The 24,769-nt window shown below is 49.7% G+C and overlaps 1 protein-coding gene across 5 annotated transcripts in view; it reads left to right on the plus strand.

Annotated features, from left to right (window-relative positions):
- The window catches only part of CDH23 (cadherin related 23), a 391,288-nt gene that overhangs the window by 231,505 nt on the left and 135,014 nt on the right, over positions 1 to 24,769 (plus strand). For 3 of the 5 annotated variants that reach the window (XM_039872056.1, XM_039872058.1, XM_039872059.1), the window contains exons 12-13: positions 3,132 to 3,281; positions 3,770 to 3,928. In XM_039872056.1, coding sequence (XP_039727990.1) covers positions 3,132 to 3,281; positions 3,770 to 3,928 — 309 coding nt within the window. Of the gene's footprint in view, positions 1 to 1,240; positions 1,247 to 3,131; positions 3,282 to 3,769; positions 3,929 to 24,769 lie in introns of all 5 variants that reach the window. The other 2 variants (XM_039872055.1, XM_039872057.1) reach the window with 1 other exon arrangement.

The following is a 24,769-nucleotide window of genomic DNA, read 5'->3' on the forward strand; positions in this document are numbered from 1 at the left end:
CCTTTATTTCTAACTCAGTTCAGAACTGCCCTTCTCTAGGCAGCCTCCCCTGCTTGGGCTCACCCGCTGGCGTTCTCTTAGATTCGGCCCTAATGTGCTAAGTGTTATCATCCCAGTTTTCTTTGGTAACTCATTGTGCACTGGAGCTGCAGTTGGGGGATGCTCACATCAGACCCTGACTCCACCTCCTTTGGCCTAGAAGGCACCCCAGCCTGGCAGCTTGTCCTTGCTCTGCCACCAGCCACCTGTGCAGCCTTGGGTGGCTCATTCAACCTCTCTGAATTCCATTTCCTCTGGAAGGACTTCCAAGCTCCAGCATTCCTTTGTCTCCACACTATGCTCCATGAGAAGAGGAGACACAGAGTAATGGGTGAGGAAAAGCTGCTGAAGCCTTATTCCTGAGTACCTACTATGTGCCTGCTCCCATACAGGTTTACACTCCTGAGGCTTACATAGTTTGTGGCCTCAGGGGGCTCCCTTAAAGACATAGCTTTACTTGAAAAATCTGACCTAGAGCAATGTGCATAGTGTGCTTCTGTTTGTGTCAAAAAGGGAAGGCTTGGATACGTAATGCTCACGTATGTGTGGTTTCCTGGGGAGAGAGACCCAAGGAGGGGAATGGTACTTGCCTCTGGGGAAGGCTCTTGAGCAGCTGGGGCAACAGGGGAAGGAAGATGGTCATGTGCCTTTTACACTTTTGAATTATGTGAATATTTTCTATGTCTGTGTTATCAGGTCTTTAACATTTTCTACATAAGGACTATTAAAACATGATGATGTTCGGGGTCATTCCCTGCAGGGGTTGTGTCTAGGCTCCTGGGAGTAGAACACAGGAACATGGCCCTTCCTCCCCCAGGTTCCCACCCCCTTCTCACCCCCTTGGGTGAAGACTGAGTGAGCTCAGGGACACAGGAGCCCTGGGCCCACCTCCCACTTTGTGCCCTTGTACCTCTTCCTCTGTGTCCCTCCCCATCCTCTGGGTATGGGGCTGCACAGACATCCCCAGCCCCTGGTGTGCACACACACACCCCTCCTCGCACCCCCAGAGGCTGTGGCCCATCAGAGACAAAGGGGCTGTTCCTCTGGGGCAGGGTGTGCTCCTGGGGTCTGTCTTGGCCCCTCTCCCTTACCCTGACCTTGGATCTCACCATCTCTTCTCTTTGGTTCCTTCCTCCCCTCCACACCTCTCCGGCTCCTTCTCTGTCTCCACATCCTTTGACTGACCGACTCCCACTGATAGAACTTGGTAAGTGAGCCTGGGAAGGGCTGGGGCAGCATGGTGGGCACTGCAGGGAGGGGGCTTCGTAGGGGGTGTTGCTCCATCTGGGCACAGCTCAGCTTGCCTCTACCCTCTCAGGCCTCCAGGTCCTGTGGTGGAGGGGCCCAGGTCCAGGGGAGGGAGAGGTGTTAGTGTCACCTGCTCAGAGCTGTCACACTCCGCCAGCTTTGGCTATTAGTGCCCCTTCGGGCATTTAATTGATCCTCTCCATCTGACGGGTGGATTCCACGCCAGGGAGAACTGGAAACTGCACAGCCCAACAGGCCCAGAGGAGCATTGCCTGCACAATCCGTGGGAGCCGCTCTGGGCTGAGGGCTCTGGAGGCCCTGGAGGCCCTGCTGCTTGCCTGGTTGGCAGGAAAGGCTAAGGGAGCTCCCCTCCCATCTCCGCATTCAAACCCAGTGAACCAGTGACAGGGCATGGGCTTACTTCCAGGCCCTGAGAAAAAGCTCAATATAGGAAGTGCCCTTGTTTTGATAATTTGTAGTTGTAAATGGAAAAAAAAAAAAACTCAAGAGACTGAGAGGTAAATGTTAACATGCATTCATTCCACAAATATATTTGAATGCCTATGGGATAGCTCCAGGAGTGTAAGAATCTAGTGACCTCTTCCTTTGCTGAGGGTGTCATTCCTGGCTGAACTCCTTGGCATCATTTCCAGGCTTCTGGGTTGCTCAGCTGTCCCCCTCTCAGCAGAAACAGGTTCTAGAAGGGAGCCCTTCAATATCCCTGGGCAACCAAGAAGAGAGGCATGCTTCCCTTGCCAGCCCCCAGCTCCACAGAAACGTGCATAGATGGGCTGTGTTGGGGACTGGGCCAAGGGTGGGTAATGGAGGACGAACAGGGGCCACTGAGAGCCCAGATCAGTAACCTACTGGGTATCCGCAATAGGGCTCAGGAGAGGCTCTTGACTGGTTGGTTACAAACCACAGGTTACCCGTCTAGGTTGGGGTGTTATTTGGGGGTAATCCACCCTTTTGTGCAGGAAATTGAAGAGGTTAAATCACTTTCTGAGCAGGCCAGACTCCTGCTGTGTCTCCCATATTCATCAGTGGCTCCGCCTCCTAATCTGGGGATTTAGCTGGCATGGAGACATCACACACTTGGTGTGAGGATGAGCCAGGCAGCATCTGAGGGCTCCGCAAGCCCTGACCCTGGTTAAGATGATCAGAAACACCTGACCTAGTGTGAGCAACCCCCACCCCCATCACCTGAAACTATGGACTTGAGCTGCTGAGCCTTAGCAGAACCTGTGAAGGGCGTGGTAGCTCTGGCAGTCTGGGATCCAGTGTCCTCCAGGCCACAATGGGCCGGCCACAGTGTGGGGCCACACAGATTTACTTTGCCACTCAGCCAGTGGGATTATTCCCATTCCAAGACAGCGTTCTCCCTGATTCAGAGGGAGGATGGGGAGAAGCAGTGTCCTCTTCTCTGTCCCTTGTGCCCTCTCCTATCCAGGCTTACATAGACATTTCCTTCTCTCCCTTCTACTCCCTTCTGATCTCTTTCTTCTATCTCCCTGCTGGGTCTTATAGCTGGCAGATCCCTCCCACTTGGGTCTCGGGGACAGAGTAAAGGAGTAAGAGATGAACCAAACCACCTGCAAGGATGTTGTAGGCATCCAACGGGATGATGAAGGCAAAAAGAGCTGGAGATTTTTAGAGGGCCTAGATATGGGTAGGGGAAGGGTCAGGAGGCTGGGGCCACTGGGGGTTAGAGGTCAGACAGCCCTGCTCCAGCCCCTGCACCTCACCTACCTACCATACCAAAGCAGCTCTGTCCCACCAGCTGCACTCAGGTCTTTGGCCTCCTGCACCCCTGCTGACTGATTTCTCCTCCATTCTTGACCCAGGGCTTGAACAGCATGTTTGAGGTGTACCTGGTGGGAAACAACTCCCACCACTTCATCATCTCCCCCACCTCTGTACAAGGGAAGGCAGACATTCGCATCCGGGTGGCCATCCCTCTGGACTATGAGACCGTGGACCGCTACGACTTTGACGTAAGGCCTCACTCACTGTCTCCTTGGCTGGGTGGTGGGATTTCAGGCGAGGTAGGAGATCACGCCATCCCATTAAACCCCCCTTCCACTTCTCCCCACCTTTCCTTGTGGATCTGACTCAGAGAAGCCCGCTGAGCTACAGCAGGGGCTGAGGCGAGCCTCCCATTACAAGAAAAAGGAAATGTCCAAGAATTGAGTGGAGTTCTACCAGGCACTGTCACAGCCTCAGAAACCCAGCAGGAACTCTACTGTCCAGCCCCTGCCAGCCCAACCCCCCATCAGCCCCTCCCTCCTAGCAGAACCAATGGCCACCCTAGTCCTATGAGCAATGATGCGGGGATTCACAGTAGTACACACTTAGGATGAGCAGTGACTCACACAGGTGCTCTGGGTTGGGACCAGCAAAGGCCCTGTCCTAGGCAGACTTATGGAGATGAGGGTTCAGGTAGCATGTAGGAGCTCACCCAGGCCCTGCTCTACACACACAGCTCTTTGCCAACGAGAGTGTGCCTGACCATGTGGGCTATGCCAAGGTGAAGATTACCCTCATCAACGAGAATGACAACCGGCCCATCTTCAGCCAGCCACTGTACAACATCAGCTTGTATGAGAACGTCACCGTGGGAACCTCTGTGCTGACAGTCCTGGTGAGTCCCCACTCTCTTGCAGGGCCACCGAGCTCCAGGCCCAACCATGGAGAGGCAGCCAGAGGGATTTTGCCCATGGAGCCTAGGCAGTCACAGAAGGGGGTGTCCGTAACCCTCCAGAGATAGTAGTGTTGGTGTATGAAGGCATCTGGACTCTTCTCAATGGGGCTGTCTTGGCCAGGGCAGCAATGTGGAAAAGGGGCCAGCCTGAGAGAGGATGAGATTGGGCCAAGGACACTTTGGTTTTCTGCCTTGTCCGTGAGAGGGACTGCGCCTGGGTGGGCCAGGAGCCCTGGAAGCATTCTCTAGTGGGGACGGGTATCAGCCATCTCTGGGGAGGGTGGCCCTCCCTATCTGAACGCAGACACCAGGAAAGAGTGGGCTACTTGAGAGCACTTGGCTTCTCCAGCTGCCCTTGGCTTGGACTTTGACAAGGGGCCCCTTCCAGTGTCCATTTGTGTCAGTCAGTATTCTTGGTTGCAAGAGATAGAAACTCAGTGTTTCAAGCAAAGAAGGATTGGCTCATGTAACTCAAAGTATAAGTGATTTCAGCCATAGTTGCATCCAGGCACTCAGCTGAGCAGGAATCTGACTTCAGGACTGGGCTCTGCATTTTTACGCCGGCACCCCTAGGCTTACCTCTTACCAATTTATCAACCCTAGTGGGGAAAAAATTATTTTTCAGTAGTTCCAGCAAAAGCTCTAGAGCTGATTCTTAATCACCCAGCTCTTGAGCTATTCTGGAGCCAGTCCCCATGATTCTGATAGACCAGAGATGGGTCATACTCCCCATAGTTGAGCCAGGAGTTGGGGTCAGCCCCATCCAAATTATATGGGCTGAAAATGGGGAGGGGACAATTTCAAAGGAAGTTCTGTTATAAGAAGAAAGAGGATTGGTTGCAGAACAGATCAAAGTGGTAGAGGTGTATTACACAAGCTCAGGGCCTTGCCCATAGTAGGTGCTCAATAAATATTCTGGCGTTTAACTCACCACTGCCCCTCCCTGTCTACTCTGATAGCTTCTGCTTCTTGCTCCATCCTCATGCCAAGCGAGACATTGCCTGCCGATCCCAGACCCCCTACTCTGAAGTGTGTTTACTTTACAGACAGATGGTATGAAACTGTATTGAGCCCCCAGGCCCTTCCCATCTGACAGTTATTAATATTTCAAACAGATGTTTAGCTAGGCAGGCTGTCACACGTAAACAATAAGTCTGCCATGGCTATTTTCTTCCCCCTGCTTCTCCAGCTCCTAACTGTTGGCTTTCACAAGGTACTCCCTGCAGTCACCTGGCACTTGAGACCCCATGGACCCTCCTGTAGCCATAGGGGCTGGGACTTCTGAAGCCAAAGAAAGTGTCTTCAGCTCCCCAGCCACCTTTGAATGTCAAAGTGAAGGGCATAGGAGGAGGAAGCCCCACCCCCACAGGCCTGGGACCATGTGGCAAAGGGTTCAGGCGTCAGGTCCAGGTTTGGCGGGGTGGGTGTCTAGGTAATTTCTTCCTGGTGTTCTTGCTGGGGATGGAGTGTTTCACTTTGCAGTCTCGAGTTTTTGTGGCCCTGGGGAAGGGTTGCGAGAGCCTGTGGAGCAGGAGTAAGGTGTGTAGGAAGGCATACCTCTTGGCTGGTGGCCAACTGCTGGTGCCAAGGACGATGTGTCAGGCCCAATCCCATCTTGGGTTAGTACTGGAGACTAAGTCCTCAAAACTGTTTCCTCAAGCACTGGGGCAGTTCTGGGCTTGTGTGGACCCCCTGCCCGGTGCCCATGACCCCTTCTGTAGTTCTCTCCCAGGCGTCCTTGAGGTGGTTAGCAGATGAGTTCAGCCGCCTCTGTGGTCGCTTGAAGGTCTCTGTCCAGGGCCAGTTCATCTGGTCAGCCTCTAGTTCCTGCATCTGTCCAAGCCTTGCCCCTACCTCCTTTTCAACCCCCTAGCCTAGAGTTAATGGAATTGTGTAGATACAAGGGTGCCATTTCACCCAATGTTAAGCTCCAGCAGCAGGGTCGTGCACCTAAAGTTACTCAGGACCTAAAGTGAAACAGCATAGGTCCTGGTCTTCCTGTCTTTGCTGTGTTGCTCTAGCCATGTCACCTCTAAGAGCTCTCATTTCCTATCTGGAAAATGGGCACGAGACCACCCCCCACCCAAGGCTGCTGTCAAGATATGTGAGCAATGGATGTGACCCCTACCCATCATCATCTTCCAGTCTCCCCCAGGTGCTCCCAGAGCTCCTAGCAGGTAGTAAATTTCACAGCCACACGACACACAGCCACCCTGCCGTTCTCTACTCAGACCCAGGTCAGCTCAATTTCTTCACCTTCTTTGCTTCAGGAGGAGCTGAAGTTATAGCTGCCTGCTCAGGGACTGTGAAATTCCTTCTCCCTGACCTTTTCTGGGATGTTATTAAAATGTTTCATGGGCACTTGTGTCAGAAAAAAATTATGAAGAAAAAGAAAATGTTTTAATTTTCACCGAAGGCTGGGGCAGAGCCTGCTGCAAGGGGCCTCCCTAACCCCCACCCTGGCACGGCCTGTTTCTATGGCTCATCGTCTGTTCTGGGAGAAGGCAGCAGTTTCATAGTAGGGCAGGGAAGGCAGAACAGGAGGATGGCTGGCACCTCCAGCCTGGGAGTCCCAGCAGGGGTGGAAGGGCTGGACCTTCTCGCCTCCCTGCTTCCTGGATCTCCCCCAGCCCAGGTTTTGAGGCCCTTATAGTCCACAGTCATAACAAAATGAGTTTCCAGTGGTGGAAGAGAAAGAGCGGGGTCTAGATTTCAAAGACGACCTTGAACGCCGATTCAGATGACTGGAGCAGAGGCCGCTTCCCTTCTCAAGACCTCATCTGTAAAATGAACAAGATGGATTAAAAAGGCCTGTGGTTCTTTCTAGACCTAGTGCCTGAGACATTCATGCCCAGAGGCAGAGGGATAGCTGAGATGACCTGCAAGGGCTGCTACTGTTGTTATAACAGTCATTTCAACAGCTGTTATTGAGGACTAGCTGTAAACCACACACTTGACACGTTATTTCTAACCGAAGTAGATGCTGTCATTCTTATTGTACAGGGGAGGAAACTGAAGTATGTAGGAAGGTTAAATAATTTGCTCAGGGCCCCAAGGATAGTAAGTGATTGAACTGGAATTCACAAAAAGAATGTCTGACCCCAAGCCACAGGCTTAACCACTAGGCTGCCCGTCTAGAAGGCTCTACACTGGACCATTGAGCCTGTCTTTTCAGTCATGTTCAGAGTTGAGGGTAAAGAGAGGAGCTAGAAAGTGCTTTCTGCAGGACTCAGGTGGACAGGCCACAGGGTTGCTCCAGGCATTGTGTCCCTGGGTTACACTCTGGACCCTCAAGAACCTCTGGCACTATCAAGTGAATTTTTAACTCTCTGGGTCCCAAGCCACTCAGGGGTCAGAGGTGAACAACTTTGATAGGAAGACCAGGGCGGGGAGACCTGAGTACTTTAACCAGAGAAGCAGGAATCCCAAGGCAGCCCAGAGCTGTCTTCATTAGGAAAGGTTTCCTGGAAGGAGGAGGGATGCAGGATGAATGTCGGTGGGAGATGGTCCTCTGAAGGGTGACCCCATGGGATGAATGTGCAGGTTTTATGTACCCACATATGTGTGGGGGGCATGTGAGGTATGTTTGTGGGAGCTGTGTGTATGCACACACACAGGCATGCTCTTGTGTCTCTGCATGTACTTATGATGCAACTATATGCATCCGGGTGTGTGTATGTAATACACCTGTGAGCATGCAGGTTCCTGTATAATGTTGGTGGCTCCCCATCCTCTAGATTGTCTAGTTCCCCTCTCATACCCAGGCTGCTCTGATTTTCGCCTTCCCATCCCGCCTTCTGACCTGACAACAGGAGTTAGGTGGGAAGACCACTGGATGTCTTCCTGGGATTCTGCTGAGCTTGGGGCAGCCCCACAGCCTGACCAATTGGTACCTGGGGCTTAGCAGGGTTTGTGGGTGATGTTGGAAAGTAGGAAAGCAATAGATCCATTCATTTATTCAAAATTTTTTGAATACTTACATTGTGTCAGGCACTTGGCCCTGAGGACACCGTGGTGATGTGAGTCTTGCCCTCATGATGTTCACAGTCTCCAGAGAGAGCCTGGTGTTCATACTAAAAAGGTGAACCTCTACACGAAGTATTACTTGCTATGATGGAGAGATCAGGGAGTTACGAACACCTATAACAGGGCGCCTGAATTTGACTGTGGTCAGGGAAGGCTTCCTTGAGGAAGTGGCAACTGAGTAGTCATTAACAGGGGAGCAAGGGGAGGGAAGCAGATTGGAGAAAGAGGGACTAGCATGTGCAAAGACCCTGTGGCTAGAATCCAGTGAGGGAGATGTGCTGTGCAGGAAGGTAGATTCCTGCTCTTGTGAGGCAGATGGGGCTCAACTTTCTCTTCCTCCTGAATTCTACCTACCCCAAACATAACCAGTGGACTGCTATTCAGATAGTGGAGAAGACCTGTATCAAACCATGCACATTCTCTTACTTATTTTATCCTGGCAGACACTTGGGAAACAGCTGACAGAGATTGTACCTAGGATGTACAAGGAGCCAGCCTGGCCTCCTGCAGTATAGGGCTCATGTCCCCAGATTTATTCTGTGTCCCTGAGGCATCCAGTCAGGGAAGTTACTGCTAGGGCAGGTCTTACTGCATTCCAAAGCCGCCTTTCTCTGCTCTAGGGAGTTGTGGCATAGCAGGAATGGGCAGATGATGGACTTTCAGATCAGACAGCGTTCTTCTCCAGGTAGAGGAATCAAAGCAAGAAGGAGAGGTGCATAACCCTGAATGGGCAGGTGTATGGCCCAGGGCCACAAGCTCATGATTTGCTCAGCCCAGAGATACGGTACCTGTCATCAGCTCCAGGCAGACAGAGTGACCCCATGGGGGCTGAAAGGCATGGCTCCTCTTTCCCCTCTCTACCCCTCTTCGCAGTCTTTCCTTGAGAGGCTAGTACCATCATGGACAGGGTCCATCCTCTGGAGAGTTTTCTTCCCATGAAGTGCCTGCCCAGCCCACATAGCTAGATTTTTGGGAGACCCCATTGTGGTGATGTGGGTGGAAATAGTTAAGGGCTGACAGACTGAAGGAGTAGTTTTTATTATTGGCCTTAAAGGACCCCAATCTAGCTGCCCTCCAGCCTGTGTACAAGCCCAGCTCTGCCAAGGTGGACGCTTGATGGGATGCTGAGCCCATTTCCTCCTCTGTGACCTGGGGTGGGGTGGAGGTGTGGGGAATACCCTGATAGGATCCTATCTGAGAGAGCTGTTGTGAGAACTGAGTGGAACAGTATGTGAAGGCACTCAGCACAGAGCCTGACCAGGCACGCACCCAGAAAATGTCAGCAAGTCAAGCCAAACCTCCTGGCTGAGACTTCGTGGAGTGGGGTTACCACGCTTGGAGTCGTGGCCCTGCCCCGAGCAGCGATGTAACCTGGGCAAGGCGACCCCAGTGCCTTCATTATAAAGTGAGGTGATTGGGCCGGTTGCTGCTTCAGAGTCTCTGGCTCTGCAGAGTCTCTAATTCCAACTCATTGTGCCTAAGAGGAAAGGGGAGTCACTCTTGTTTAGTTTCACTCTCTGTGACACAGACATTCTTCCTGCCCCTCGAGAGTCACTCACTCACCGGCCTCCAGAGCTCCCTCATCTGCTGTGCCCGTCCCTCTCCCAGCCCCATTTGGAAGTTTGCTGGAAATTCCCAAGGCATTCACCTCCCTGCTCCTAGAGCTGACGGGCTTTGCCCCTTGGTCCAGCCTTGCTTCTGCACCCTCTACAACATCAACAGAGACAGCCCTGCTGCTGCTCGTCTCCTACCTCCCTCCTCCACTCGCAGTGAATACCATTGACACCGAAAGGAAAAGGTGTGTTGTGATGTCACTGCTCCAGGCTGACCTTGGTGAAGGGCAGCCTCAATCTTAGTAGATGTAAAACACAGAGTCTCTTCCCCAGCTTGGTGATCCGTGGGGCTCCTTCATCCTGCAGGCTCAGAGAACACCCCCCACTACCACCACCACTATATTGCTGAATGCAAGGAGTCTAACATGGGCCTCACCCAGGTGCTAGGAACCTGATGGCCCAGCCAGGTGGTCAGGGAAGACCAGTCCCCTGCCTCAGTCTCAGGTGGTGCTCCCTAGTAACCTCTGGCTCCTTGCAGAAAGGCATGCTGCTCTGCAACATGAGGGAGCACCTCCCAGTTGCATCAACACCTGCTGGAGGGAACCTTGGCTGGGAGCAAGACTTTGAAATCAGGGAGACTTGGATTCAAACCTTGCTCTGTGAGCCTGGGTCAATGCTTGCATGTGTCTGACCTTCAGCAGTGCCCAGAGTTTGCTATGGGCATGATGATACTATCTACGCCGTGATTAAGAGAGACGGGGCATTTAGAGCACTTGGCGCATTAGACCACATTGGGTAAATGACAGCTGTGATTGCTAGTGCTGTCGTTTATATTCTTATCTGCCACAGACTCCATCTTATTTGAGGGTCAGTGGCTCTAAAACTTAGGTGTGTGAGTTTCAGTATTGTCTGCCTTTGGGTCCGACTTCACTGACTGGACACCAGCTCCTCTCAAGTTGACACACTGGTTGAGTTCTTGTCTGTGCCCAACCCCGGGGATCTAACACTCAGGCCCCAGCCTCAGGGAGCAGAAGACAGAAAGTTTACATAAGGACACAGGAGAGGACCAGGACTCTTGGAGGCAGACAGCAGATGAAACAGGAAGGTTGGCTTCGTGGGTGTGCGGCCTGGGCATTTGCTTAGAGATCTGGACTTGGAAGGTCTCACACTTGGTTTGATGCTCTGCTGTTGCCATCTTGAAACTCTTAATTTTTGTACAAGGGGCCCCACATGTTCGTTTTGCACTAGGCCCTGCAAATTACGTAGCTTGTCCTGACTCTAGGAGCGTCATAATTCTCTGCCCCAAGGAACTCAGTGGTTCTCCCCTGTTTTCCTCCGTTCCCACATTCAGTCAGCACTCACTCAGTACATGCTTCCTTTGTGCCACACTCTGAGCAAGGGCCACGGAGCTTGTTTCCATTTCAATTGTGGCATAAGAAACTACCCCAAACTAGGCTGCACAAAGCAACAACCATTTTCTTATGCTCTTGGATTTGGAGGCTCAGGAATATAGATAGGGTTCAGCGGAGGGCCCTTCTCTGCTCCTCAAAATCTGGGAGTGACTCCAATAGCTGAAAGCTTCTCCCTCCCATGTGTGGTGCCTAGGCTGGTCCAGCTAAAGAACTGACTCAGCTGGGCTGTCACCTGAGAACCTACATGTGGCCTCTCCACATGGCATAGGCATCTCAGGCATGAGTGGAAGCACCTCAGAGGAAGCCTCTGGGGACCCGGCATCCCAAGAGAACCAGTCAGAAGCTGTGTGGCCTTTTCTGACTTAGCCTACAGGTCACGTGATATTCATTTCTGGTGAATTCTGTTGGTTATATTGAGTCACTAGGCAAGTTCAAATTCAAGGAGAGGGATTAGAGATGCGTCCCAACTCTCAGTGGGAAGAATATCAAAAAAATTACATAATCGTAGATGTTTTGTAAGCATTCAGAGCTCATTCCAATTCAGTATCCTTTACTGAGATGTCATGTGAGCATGGAGCCAGAGACAGCAAGTTCCCTCTGTTCCTCCCGGATATTGTACGAAAATGAGCGGAAGAAAGGGAACCCTTCAAATCCCATTTTCAGCCTGGTAAGAGCCCTCCATGAATAGTGGTAGGAAAGGAGGGAGAAGAGTAATCCCTGCTGCCTCCAGGCACCCCCTGGCCAGGAAAGTTCCAGTGCCTGGGTTGGCATTCAAAGCCCCTAGCCCGGCCCGGAGCTGCTTTCCACCCCTCTATCCTACGGCATCCGTTTTCCAGCCCAACCAGATTCCCCAACTCCCTGTACAACCCCCTGTATTTGCTCACACAACTCTCCACCTCTCTCCCCTTTTCTCCTGAGACTGTCAAAAGCCTGCTGATCCTATGGGCCAGTCCAGTTGGCAGCCTCCCCATAACAAGCCCTCCCCCCAGTGACAGGCATGTGCCCACATCACCCAAGGTCCTCGCCCTCCTCCCTGCATGCCCTCCACCTTGCTTCCCTTGGTTGCTCTCACCAGTCTTATTAGGGACTTTGTGGCTGAGTCCTTTCCTCCCCACTCCAGTGGAAACTTTCCAAAGGCAGATTCTCTATCTCAGCTTCTCCACCCCTGACATGCAGCACAGAGTAAATTTGACCCTGGGCTCTAGAGCATCCATGAGAGTGTAAACTGATGCTTTCTGAGGCCACTTCTAGGTCAGGCAGGGTCTGAGGATGCAGATTCCAGCCCAGGAACAAAGGTGGGGTGTTGGATTGTATAATGGCCACCAAATTCCAAGATCCCCTGGGCATCCTGGTCTCAATCAGGACATGTGATTACAAGATCAAGGCTGAAGTACACCCAGCTCCTCAGCGTGGGCTCTGCAGACAGATGAGTGGGAGCTGACCCTGCTTCCTTAGCTGCTCCTGGGCAAGCCAGGGGCCCTCTGTGAGCCCCTGTGTCTCCCATGCAGAAGGCTTTCCCACTGTCCCTCCCAGAGCAGGACTCTGCACCCTCTGGGCCCCCAGATGCAACTACCATACTCCTTCATTCAGTGATTATTTATCAAGGGTGTGGAATGATGGCAGTGAACAAGACAAAGAGCCCTGCACATTTCAGGAGCAGGAGACAATGAACAAAGAAATACAGAACACGTCAGATGGGGACACGCGCCATGGGGAAAAATATAGCTGAGCAGGGTGGGGAGTGCCCCCAGTGGCATTGTTACTATGTTCTCTCAAGTGGTCAGGGAAAGCAGGCCTCTCACAGAAGGCGACATTAGATAGAGCCTTGAGGGAAGCTTAGGGGTTGTGGTGGGGCGGGGATCCAGGAAAGGAATCCAGAGCTCCAGGCTGAGGGAGCTGCAGGTGAAAGGCTTCCAGACAAGAGCCTGGCGGTACAGGTGGATATGCAGAGAGGACAGAGAGGCGACTGACTGGGACAAAGAGCCATCATAGGTGCCTGAGCCAAGGAGACTTGATGGATCACCACTGTAACTGCTATGTGGAGAATGGGAGTGGGGGAGACAGGGTGGAAGCTGGGAGACCAGGCGAGAGATGCCTGCTCCAACCATGCAGGTGGCAGTGCAGGGGAAAAAGTGGAATATTCTAGAGTCTTTCTGACATACCTTCCTCTTCCAGCTTATGCTCAAGTCTGGGCACCGGCTTCACCATTCACCCAGCAAGGTCCCTCCATCTCATCTCCACTTGACTGCCTGGTGGGCCCTGTACCTTCGCAAACACTAAAGTGGGCAAACAGCCCTGGGTTGGAGTTCTGCCTTAGCTTCTTACCACAGGTTGGCGTCGGGCAGGTTACTGGCTGTCCCTGAGTTTCAGCCCTCCTCTATAAAATGGGAAGAATAACTCCTATCTCAGAGGTGTTGTGGAATCGTGCATGGAAAGGTCGCAGTCCCCCATCTGCACACAGCAAATGCCGATGGTGGTACCAGCGCCTGCTGCGTGCTGGGCGCCCGGGGCTACCTGTGCTGTTCTAGAACAGTGGCCTCTCCCTCTTCTGATAGCATTGGTTCAACTCTATTCTATCATTGTATAAAGCTGGTGACAGAAATTGCCAACACAAGTTATTAGCAAGTCTGGGAGATGATAACACAACCCAATGTGTAGGCCCCATCCAGAGACTTCAGCAAAAGCCAACAAAGGTCAATGCAAGGAAGAGTGGAAGCTGGACTTCCTGACAGGCCTGGGTCTTCCCCCTCTGGCCCCCCTACCTGTGTTCTCTCAACCCACCCCCTCCTGACACCCCTCACCCTGGGTATCTTAATTGATCTCATTGTTCTCCAGTCCCTTGAGACCTGAGACTCCAGCTGTGCTTAAACAGAACAAAATCTCTTCCAATTTTCCCACCGTTTAAAAGGAAATTGAATTCTTTATCTGCAGCCTGGGGAGGGTTGGGGGTGGGGGATGGGGGAGTCACCAGGCAGGGAAGAAAAAGATAGAGACAGACACTAGTAAATGGTACATAGGTCACCACAGCCTTGCTCCCAAGCTGGCCTGGAAGGCCTTTATAGACACACCCTCCTCCATTTTGGGGGTGTCTAGGCTGTATTTCTGGGCCCCTTTAATCTGCTCTTGGGCTCATCCCTAATCAGGGAGCCAGTACAGTGCCAGCCAGGAGCTGGAAGGAAGCAGAGCTGGCTGGCGGTGATTGACGGTCCGAGTTCCTCTGTCTGTCAGGCCTCAGTGCTCTTCGGCTGTGTTTATCTCTTTAATCTAAATATCAATTCGTAAAACTGAAATGGGATGGAAAAAGAGGTAGGACAGGTGCTAAGGAGAAAAAAAGTACACAGCTGGCTGCTGCCTGCCCGTAGCCACGCTGGGCTTCTGGACAGAGCCAAGGCAGGGACTCTGGGTTGGGAGGCCGCAGGGGGCTTCTTTTGGTGGGCTCAGGCCTGGGTCTGAATGGAGAGTTGGGGCTCCCCCACCTCAGCCCCCAAAGTAGATTTTCCCAGACTTTAAGGTCTGACAGTTTCCAGCCACTTAGTCACTCAACTAATTGATTTTTGGCAAATTGATCTGAAGCTCCACGGCCTGTCGAGCCTTCGAGGCCTCCCTCACTGGTGCCTCCAGAATCCCCCATCCTTGGTAGGAGCATCTCTGCTGCTGATCTTTGCCCAAGAGGGTACTTGTTCATCACCACAACCCTGGTTGGCAGGTGTCGTGAACTTAGTAAATGCCAAGCATTTCACAGTATGCTACTCATCTCTTCTGTGCCATTGTGCAGAAGAAAGAAACGGTGGTCCAGAGAAAGTAACCTGCCCAGCATCAGCCAACTAGTAAGTGGCCAAGCCGGGATTCGAACCTGGGTCTGTCAGACTCCAGAGCCCCTAGATCTCCCTCCTGTTTGCCAGTCACCATCAGGTACCCACTCCCACGCTGGGCTCCAGCCTGTTGTTGGAATCAGCCATCTCCAGAGTCTGGGGAGAGGGGCTGCGTGCTGGCCTGGGAGGCTCCAAGAGCAGCTCAGTCAGGTCCCTGGCAGGTCCTGGTTCCTGCGGCCTCGGTGTTCTCATCCATAAAATAAAGATGTTCTGCTGGACACTCTCTAAGACCTCCTGTGGCAACATGTGACTACCTGCCCCCCAGTCAGTCCCTTCCCACGCAGAGATCCTGTAATTCTCTGCACCTGTCAGAATCACCCTTCAGTAGGTTAGCTGCTAATTGTTCCTGCTCAGATAGTTGCTCAGAGGACACCAGAGTGAAGAACATGGACCCCCTGGGCAAGGGGACAATGGGTAGCCAGGGCAAAAATGAAGTCATAAGTGCTACAAACCAAATGCCTGTACAAAGTCCACCTGTGTCATGTGCTGGAAAGATTGAGCCCTGGCATGGGGTGATGGGAGAGATGGGCCTGTAGCAACCATCAGGGCCTAGGTCTGAGAGTTTCTCCTGGAAGCAATTGGGAGAAAGGCTGAGAACAGAAAGAGGATCTGGGCAGGGGTCTAGGCAGGGGATCGGCACAGAGGTTTAGGGGGAAATTAAGCTGAGCCTGTGGTTTTGGGGTGGCTTAATCCTGCTACACAATCCCTGTAGGAGGGGATGACAGCTGTGGTTCTGCCAGCTTAATTTTGGAGTGGCTCAAAGTCCCATATGCCTATTGGTGTGTTTAGTGTTTTTCAAAAAAATTTTTTTAACCATGATCCATAACAAAAACTACATTTAACGTCATGACCAAGGATGTACACACACATTCATATCTAGGACAATACTTCCTTGCTACATGCAATAATACACTCCAGTATTTTCTATTTTATTCTAGATTTCATTTTTTGTGAGAACTTTTAAGATCTCTCTTAGCAATTTTCAAATGCACAATACGCCATTATTGATTGTAGTCACCATACTGTACAGTACATCTTCATGACATTTAATTTATAACTGGAAGTTCGAATCTTTTGGCTACCTTCACTCATTTGAACCCATCACCACCTTCACCACCACCTCTGGCAGCCACAAATCCTTTCTCTGTATCTATGAGCTCAGTTTTGTTTGTAGATGCACATATAAGTGAGGTCATATGGTATGTGTCTTCCTCTGACTTATTTCACTTAGCATAATGTCCTGGAGTTTCAAGCATATTGCTGCAAATGGCAAGATTTCCTTCTTTATGGCTGAATAATATTCCATTGTGTATATTTACCACATCTTCTTTATTCATTTATCCGTCGATGGACACAGGTTGTTTCCATATGTTGGCTATTGTGAATAATGCTTCAATGAACATGGGGGTACAGATATCTTTTCGAGTTAGTGTTTTCATTTTCTTCAGATAACTATCCAATGGTGGAATTGCTGGATCATATGGTAGTTCTACTTTTAATTTTTTGAGGAATCTCCATGCTGTTTTCCATAGTGGCTACACCAATTTACATTCCCACCAGTAATGCACAAGGGTTCCCTTTTCTCCACATCCTCACTAACATTTGTTATTTCTTGTCTTTTTGATGATAGTCATTCTAAAGTGTAAGGTGATACCTCATTATGGTTTTGATTTACATTTCTCTAGGGATTTGTGATGTTGAGCGCCTTTTCATGTACCTGCTAGCATCTGTATGTCCTCTTTGGTAAAATGTCTATTCAGATCCTATATCCATTTTTTAATTGGATTGGGGATTTTTTTGTTTGTTTGCTATTGAGATGTGTGAGTTCTTTATCTATTTTCGATATTAACCTCTTATCAGAATATGATTTGCAAATATCTCATTTGGTAGGTTGCCTTTTCATTTTGTTAATGGTTTCCTTTCTGTACAGAAGCTTTTTTAGTTTGATGTAGTCCCACTTGTTTATTTTTGCCTTTGCTTTTGGAGTCAAATCCAAAAATTCATTGCCTAGACCAATGTCAAGAGCTTCCCACCTGTGTTTTCTTCTAGGAGTTTCATGGTTCCAAGTCTTACATTCAAATTTTTAATCAATTTTGAGTTGATTTTTGTGTATGGTGCAGGATAGTGGTCCAGTTTTATTCTTTTGCATGTGGCTGTTCAGTTTTCCCAACATCATTTACAGAAGGGACTGTCCTTTCTCCATTGATATATTCTTGGCACCTTTGTCACAAATTAATTGAGCATATATGTGTGGGTTTATTTTTAGGCTCTCTATTCTGTCTAAGTGATCTATGTGTCAGTTTTTATGCCCATATCATACTGTTTCGGTTGCTCTAGCTTTATAATATAGTTCGAAATCAGGGTGTGTGATGCCTCCATCTTGTTCTTCTTTCTCAAGATTGCTTTGGTTATTGGGGTCTTTGTGATTCCATACAAATTTTAGGATTGTTTGTTCTATTTCTGCAAAAAATGCCATTAGAATTTTCATAAGGATTGCATTGAATCTGTAGATTGCTTTGGGGACATTTTAACAATATTAATTTTCCAATCCATCAGCATGGACTACCTTTCCATTGATTTGTGTCTTCCTCAAATTTTTCATCAATGTCTATTTTTTACTCTACTACTTTTTATTTTATTCTATTCGATTTATATTAATGCTAGTCATGACCCACTATATTGATTTCATGACCACCTAATGCATGGTTACCTGTTTGAACATCTCTAGAAGGAGCTTTTTCTGCTTTACTATGTAACAATGACGATGATGATATCAATTCATGTTTCCCAAATGCTTACTACAAGAGACAGTAGTAAAATCCCCAGATTCTAGACTTAAACCACCCAGGTTTATCCTGACTTAGCCATTACTGAGCTCTATGACTTTGAATAGGTTATTTGTATCAGCAATGACCCAATACAGCTACCAGTAACAGAAACCTCCAATAGTTGCTTAAACAAGATCGAAGTGTATTTCTCTTCCATGTAAAAGTAGTTTAGAAGGGAACAGCTTTGGGTAGCTCTTTCAAACTCTTTTCTACCATCCCTCATCTTCATAGTCTAATATGGTTGCTAGAGCTCCAGCCTTCACATTCGTATTCCAAGCTGCAGAATAGAGGAAGTAAAGAAGGCACTCTCTCCCTTTTAAGGAGACTTCCTAAAAATGCCTTGCAAACTTCTGCTTTTATCTCCTTGGCCAAAACTTAGTCATGTGGCTGTGCTTATCTGCAAAGGAAGCTGGAAAGTATCGTATATTAGACAGATAGTGCTGTGCCACCTAAAAACCATGGTTTCTATTAATTTGAGAAAGGGAGCATGGATGTTTAGTTTCTGCCAAATAACCTCAGTGTGCTTCAGTTTCCTCTTCTGGAAAATGATGGTGATGATGGTTCTTTATAGATTTGTTGGGGGTGGTTCAGTGAGATAGTACATGTAAAGAACTTAGCACAGTACATGTCACAGAGTAAGTGCTAAGTACAAGTGATAGGTACCGATATTAAGTACCTGGCACCAAGCTAAGCATCTTATGAGTGTTATCTCATTGAATCCCCACAGCAACATGTAAGCTAGAAATTAGCCTCCTCATTTTATAGGTGAGAGCACAGAGATTCAGAGAAGCTAGGTGTTTGCCAGAGGTCACACTCATGGAAGGGACAGAGCTGAGACATGAACCCTTGTCTCTAAGAAGCCAAAGTCCTTTCCCTAAGCATGAGGCAACATAGCCTCATAGAGACTGAAACCCTCCCTGAGCATCTGAAGAAAACTGGGACCAAGAGGTATGAGGAAATGCAAACTGAACCCAAGGCCAGAGCTCCCTCTGCCTGCCCAGCCTTCTTCAGGGAGTATACCCTACCCAAGGAAAAACAAGACCAAGACAAAAGACTCCTTTATGCATCATTGTAACAAGACCTGCAAACTTGGGGTCAGGAGATCAAGGTCTTCCATTTGCTGAATGATCCTGGCCAAGTCTCTTTACTCTGCAAGCCTCTTTTTTTCTATCAGCAAAATGGAAAGAATGCTGTTGAAACCTCTCCCCATTCTGGGAACATTTTTAGAACAGAGCGGCCAAAGTGTTTTGAACTCCTCGACATGCAAGTTTTTATAAATGAGATATGTTGCTCACCTCTCAGTGAGTTTCTCAGTCTTGTTAGAACATTCTAACTACTGGTAGTGGGGTGGGTAGAGGAGCGAGGGAACCCAAGTGTCTGTTGTCAGGGCTGCTTCGCAGGCATGAGTATCCCCAGCACGCCCTCCCTACCCTACACTCACAACATCTGGTATCTCACCAAGCCCAGGGCTGGACTGGCCCAGGTGAATGAGGGCTTGACGCTGCAGCCCTCTGCTCATCTCAGAGATCATGAGTGATTTATAGTCTCTGCATCGGACTTTGACCTTAATTTCTTCTGTCATTGAGGGGCTGTAAAATTCATTAGGGACCCGCAGGCGGAGTGATGGAGATGTCAGGTGGGCAATCATGTGGGTATTTAATCTCTCAGATGTGTGGCTTGCCATTTAAGGAGACAACAAGAGAATGTGGAATCAATATGGTTCATTAGTGAGTAGCACGTGCCAGGCCAGTCTGTGCCTGCCGGTGGCAGCAGGCATGGGGGCATGCCACCCACACTCCAAGCCACCTTCTAGTGGGGATGTGCCCTGGCACATGAGTGGGACTAGCCCCCACCCAGGAGCCTCTCCCACCTTCCCAACTAGACCTGGAGCTGCCTGTTACATCCCACGCGTGTAGAGGAGAAGCGGGAGGGCGGCAGACTCAGGGTGGGGTACAGTGTTGAGATCCGGTAACGGGGCGGTGGGGAGCGGGGAGACGGTCCCAGCTATGATTTGGCTGCACCCCCAGGGGGTTGATTGGACTGTCTTTTCCTCTTCCTTCCATCTCCTCTGAACATAAGGTCACACTTAACTGAGCCTCACCCACAGTGTCTGTCCCCACACCACTCTGGCTCCCTCCCCTTCCCATCCTCTACCACATAATCCCTCCTTGATAACTGGCCCCAGAGCGGCCCTAGTCCCTTCTGATTGTGAATGTCTCATTCACCCCCAGCCAGCTAGCCACCTCCCCTCCGCCTGCATCCCACAAAAATGGCTTTCTGCATCCCAGTTTTCTTTGTTCAATGGTCAGATGTGATTTTTTTTTAAGTCGTTCAGTTGAGTCATCCTCAAACCCAAGAGCATGAGAGAATGGACAGTGTTGCGGAAGAGTTAGGAGTGGGATTGATGTTTGTTTTCTTTTTGCTTTATGTGTGTGAATGTCAGGCAGACAAGGGTTCAGATCTCAGCTCAGTCCGTGACTGACTGGGACCCTGAGCCCGGTACCTGCTGTCCCTGCACCACTTGCAGCTATGAGGGCAGGGAGTACACCGTCTGGCTCAGCCTCGTGTGCCCAGTGTCCAGCCTGAGGCCTGTGTCTGTGGTCTGGCTTTGGGGAACCCAAAGCAGACCCTGAGACAAGGACTCGGGGACAGGTGGTTTACTTGGGAAACTCAGGTGGGAGTGGAAAGTAAGATGAGGTCACTGAGGGGACATTGCGAAGCCAGTTACCACGGGGGGTACTGGAGCTTGTTCCACTGGGAAATCTGGGGGAGAGGCTGTGCCTGAGTCATCCCACCTCGGGGCAAGGAGGCAGGGGTATTGGTCCATCGACTCCCAACCCCAATGAGTGAGAGCAGTTTCTAGGGATGTGGACATGCCATCATGACACCTGCTTCTTTGAGGAAAAAAGCTGACAGGCCGAGGACTGCATAAGTACTCTCAGCACAGCAGCCCTTGGCAGGTGGAGGTGAGCATTAGGGGTTGTATGTGGCACTGGCAGCTTCCACTATGGCTGGACACTCTGTATCCATAAGATGACGGTAGTATTAGTACTTATCTCCTAGAGTGGGAGTGGAAATGAAATGTGTTAATCCACGTAGATTTCTCAGAATAATGCCTGGAACCCAATAAGTACGGAACGGGAGTGAGCTATTGTTATCATCTTTGTATTTATTATCAGTCGGAGTTGCTTTTCCTATAAAATGGCATTGTGACCCCTGTCTTGCTGCTTGTTTTAAGGGCAAATTAGAGACAGATCCTGTCAGGTTCCTCACACAGTGCCAGGCCCGAGGTAGCAGCACTCAGCAACACAGTGATCTCAGTTATGCCCATGTTTCCACGGGGGTGGGAGCCCACACCGCTCCTCCAGGCTGGCTCCAGCACCTCCCCAGCAGGGGCCTACAGACCACAGGCAGCTGCTGGCCACCCTGACAGCCTTTGACATCCCTGTAATTGCTTTCCCAGGACGACTCTTTTAAGCACAGAGCTTCTGGCCAGAGCAATTTGCTCCCCATCAATTTTTATTTCCAGATTTTAAAATAAAATAAAGAGAAATAAAGGGGTAGGGGAACAACACCTTGGCTGTAATAACAAACAAGCTGGGACCTCCACACACTGAGAGCACCTGTCAGCCTGAATCTCATCTCTCCTCCCCCACCACAGGACTGACACATTAATACATGGGGCTCCAGCCTGGCTCCTGCCAGAGCACCCGCCTCCTGCAGGGCTCGGTGCCACTTCATCTTCCCTCCACCTGGCCCGTTGCTGGGGGTTGGAGGCTGGAAAAAGAGCGGTTAGACTTAAGAGTGGGAATACTAATACTAGCTCCACTGAGAAATGCAGACCATGTGCCATGCATTGGTCTAAAGCATCTTAAGTGTAGCACCTTCTTTAATCTTCACAACCACCCCCACGAGGCAGGGAGTGTTATTAGCCTCATTTTCCAGATGAGGAACTGAGGCTTACAGTGGATGTTACTCTGGTTATGCCTCTCCTCCTCTTCCTTTGATCTCTCTCTCCCTCCCTCTTCCTCCTCCCTTCTCTCCCCTCCTTCCTTTTTCCTCTTCCTCCTCCTCTGATCTTTTTCTTTTTTCCATTTCCCTCCTCACTCCTTCTTTTATCTCTCCCTCCTCCCTTTCTCCTGTCTTCCACCCCACCCCCTCAGTCCCCATCATCATCATCCTAGTGTTCTTCCCACCCTAAAACTCTATCTACTCAGGATCTGCAGTTGGCTTATCACTGGTAGAAAGGACCTCATACGTCATCATATGTAATCTCATTCATTCAGCCCCTGTTTGTCGAGGGCCTCCAGCACTGGGGATCCATCAGAAACAAGCCAGACTCAGGTCCTGCCCTCATAAAACTTACATTCTGGTGGGAAGAGTTAGCCAGTGACATTTGCTCAGAAGCTCCAAAACCATGCCCTTCTCCTCACTGCTTCTGTCCACCAACAAGAGCTCTCAACTCCAGCTGAGTCCAGCCACTTCCCAGCATGGCCCTGACCACCCATCCAAGCCCCCATCATCTCTCACCACTGCTTGTTTAACAGCAATAACTACTTCGGCTTCTACCTCCCGTTTCTGTCCCAGGAGCCTGTTATCCTAGCTACAGTCAGGGTGCGCTTTTACAAATGCAAATAAATTTGCAGATGTAAATCCTGTCTGCTGAGACTCCAGGGATGGGAAAGAGCCTGACTCCAGAGATCTGAAGAAGGGCATTCCTGGCAGAGGGAACTGCTAGTGCAAAGGTTATGTGGCATAAACCAGCTTGGCCTGTTGGAACCTAAAGACTGAAAGGCGGGAACAGAGTAACAGTGGACACGGCTTAGCAGAGGCGGTCGGAGACTGCAGGGGCTGGCCCACATCAGGCCTCAAGGCCACGGCAGGCAGCTTGGATTTTGTCTTAAATGCTCTGGGAGCCTTCTCAGCTGGTGAGTGGAATCTTACATTGTCAGAAGCTCCCTCTGGTTCTGGTGGAGGATGAGCTGCTGATGCCAGAGTAGAAGCAGGTAGACCCTGATTAGTCAGGAGGCTGTGTAGTCCACAGGCCCCAAGCCCAGTGTCTTACTCAAAGTCCCACAGCCAGATGGCTAGGGCAGAAGCTAGACCAGAACCCAGATCTCTTTGTCCCATTTTGGTGGTATTTTCGTGATTCTGCCCTTAGCCACAAATATTTTTGAGGTCCTTTATGCCTGGTCCTGTAGCAGTGCCCCGCAAGAAGCAGCACATTTCTGACCCTCAAAGAGTAGAGAGTCCAGTGGAGATGGCAAAGATGCTCTAGGCACTTTGTTTTTATTAAAGTATAGTTCCCTTACAATGTTGTATATTAGTTTCAGGTGAGTAACAGTGATTCTACATTTATGTTCCTTACGATGTGATCATCATACCATATATAGTTATTATGGTAATATTAACTATTTTCCCTATGCTATATACATTACATCCCCATGACTTTTATTTTTAATAACTGGAGGTTTGTACTTCTTAATCTCTTCACCTTTTTTACCCATCCCCCCACTCCTATCCCCTCTGGCAAACCAGCTTGTTCTCTGTATCTATGAGTCTTTTATTTGTTCATTTTTTTTTTTTAGGTTCTTCGTATATCAATGAAATCATATGGTATTTGTCTTTCTCTGTCTGACTTATTTCACTTCACATAATACCCTCTAGGTCCATCCATGTTGTTGCAAATGGCAAGATTTCCTTTTTTATGGCTGAGTAATGTTCCTGTGTATGTGTGTGTGTGTGTGTGTGTGTGTGTGTGTGTGTGTGTGTCAGTCACATCTTCTTTATCCAATTATCCATTGATGAACACCTAGATTGTTTCTATATTTTGGCTATTGTAAATAATGCTGCAGTGAACATAGGTGTGCATATATCTTTCCGAATTATTGTTTTTATTTTCTTTAGATAAATACCTAGAGGTGGAATTGCTGGGTTGTATGGCAGCTCTATTTTTAATTTTTTGAGGAATCTTCATACTATTTTCCATAATGGCTGCACTAATTTACAATCCCACCAACAGTGCACAAGGGTTCCCTTTTCTCCACATCTTTGCCAGCACTTGTTATTTGTTGATTTTTTGACAGGTCTGAGGTGATATCTCATTGTGGCTTTGATTTACATTTCAAATCAGCTCAATTATGGCAGTTAATCATTAGCTGTAGAGAAGACAAGCTTGAGAGAGATCGTGAAGGCTTCTCTGGTGACATCTTCTCTGCTTGCAGTACCGTGATGAATTAGTAATGTCTGCCATGGGCATGGGTGTCGATTCCAGGTCCACAATGGAACACGAGGGAGGAAAGTCCCTCTTCCCTTTCTCTGCAGCCCCCACCACCGGTCAAGTCCCTACCCTTTCCTAGATACCTTCTCACTCATTTCCTTCACCCTATCATGTGCTCTGAGCTTCTGTCCTTGGCTTGCAGCCCCAACCTCCCAGGTAGCACCCTTTGTCCTATGCTGCATGTTCAGAAGACCAAGAGCAAGACCAGGAGCTCTCCTGGATGTTCGTTTTCCTCCTGTGCTCCATGGCCTCCCCATGATCTCTCTCATACCCTGTTGGTTACTTCCCGGCACCACTGCCCACCTGAAACACTCACTCTCTTATCCCTTACACAAAATCCAGTGGGAGGAATTTTCTATATAGCCACCGTCATTTTCTATCCTCCCAGGAGTGTGACCATTCTCCCTGGTCCAGGGGCCCCCATGGAAGGTGCTGGAAGGTGCTCAGAGCAGCAGCTTCCAGCCAAACTTTCCTCTACCCCCAAAACCCACCATGCCCTCACCCGTCAGCTCTAGCTTCCTTCTCAGATTAGATAGCTTCCTTCTGAGATGACAAGGAAAACTGAGGCACCACACATTTCCCCAGAAGTGTGGGGCAGACTAGATGATATTTCCTGGCCATTAGCATCTACCTCTTATCCTAGAGAAAAGCCGGAATCCTCATCCACAGCACCATGAGAGGGAGTGTGGGAACAGGGGAAAGGACCAGGCCTCATGGGGCCTAATCAGGCCAAGCGGAGGTCACCCCAGCCTCTGGGCTACTGTGTTCCTCCAGCAGAGTGTCTCCTGCCTCCCTCGGGCCACCTCAGCC

This window comes from Pteropus medius, unplaced genomic scaffold (assembly GCF_902729225.1).
Source record: "Pteropus medius unplaced genomic scaffold, Ma_sr-lr_union100, whole genome shotgun sequence".
In the NCBI taxonomy this organism is placed as follows: Eukaryota; Metazoa; Chordata; class Mammalia; order Chiroptera; family Pteropodidae; genus Pteropus; species Pteropus medius.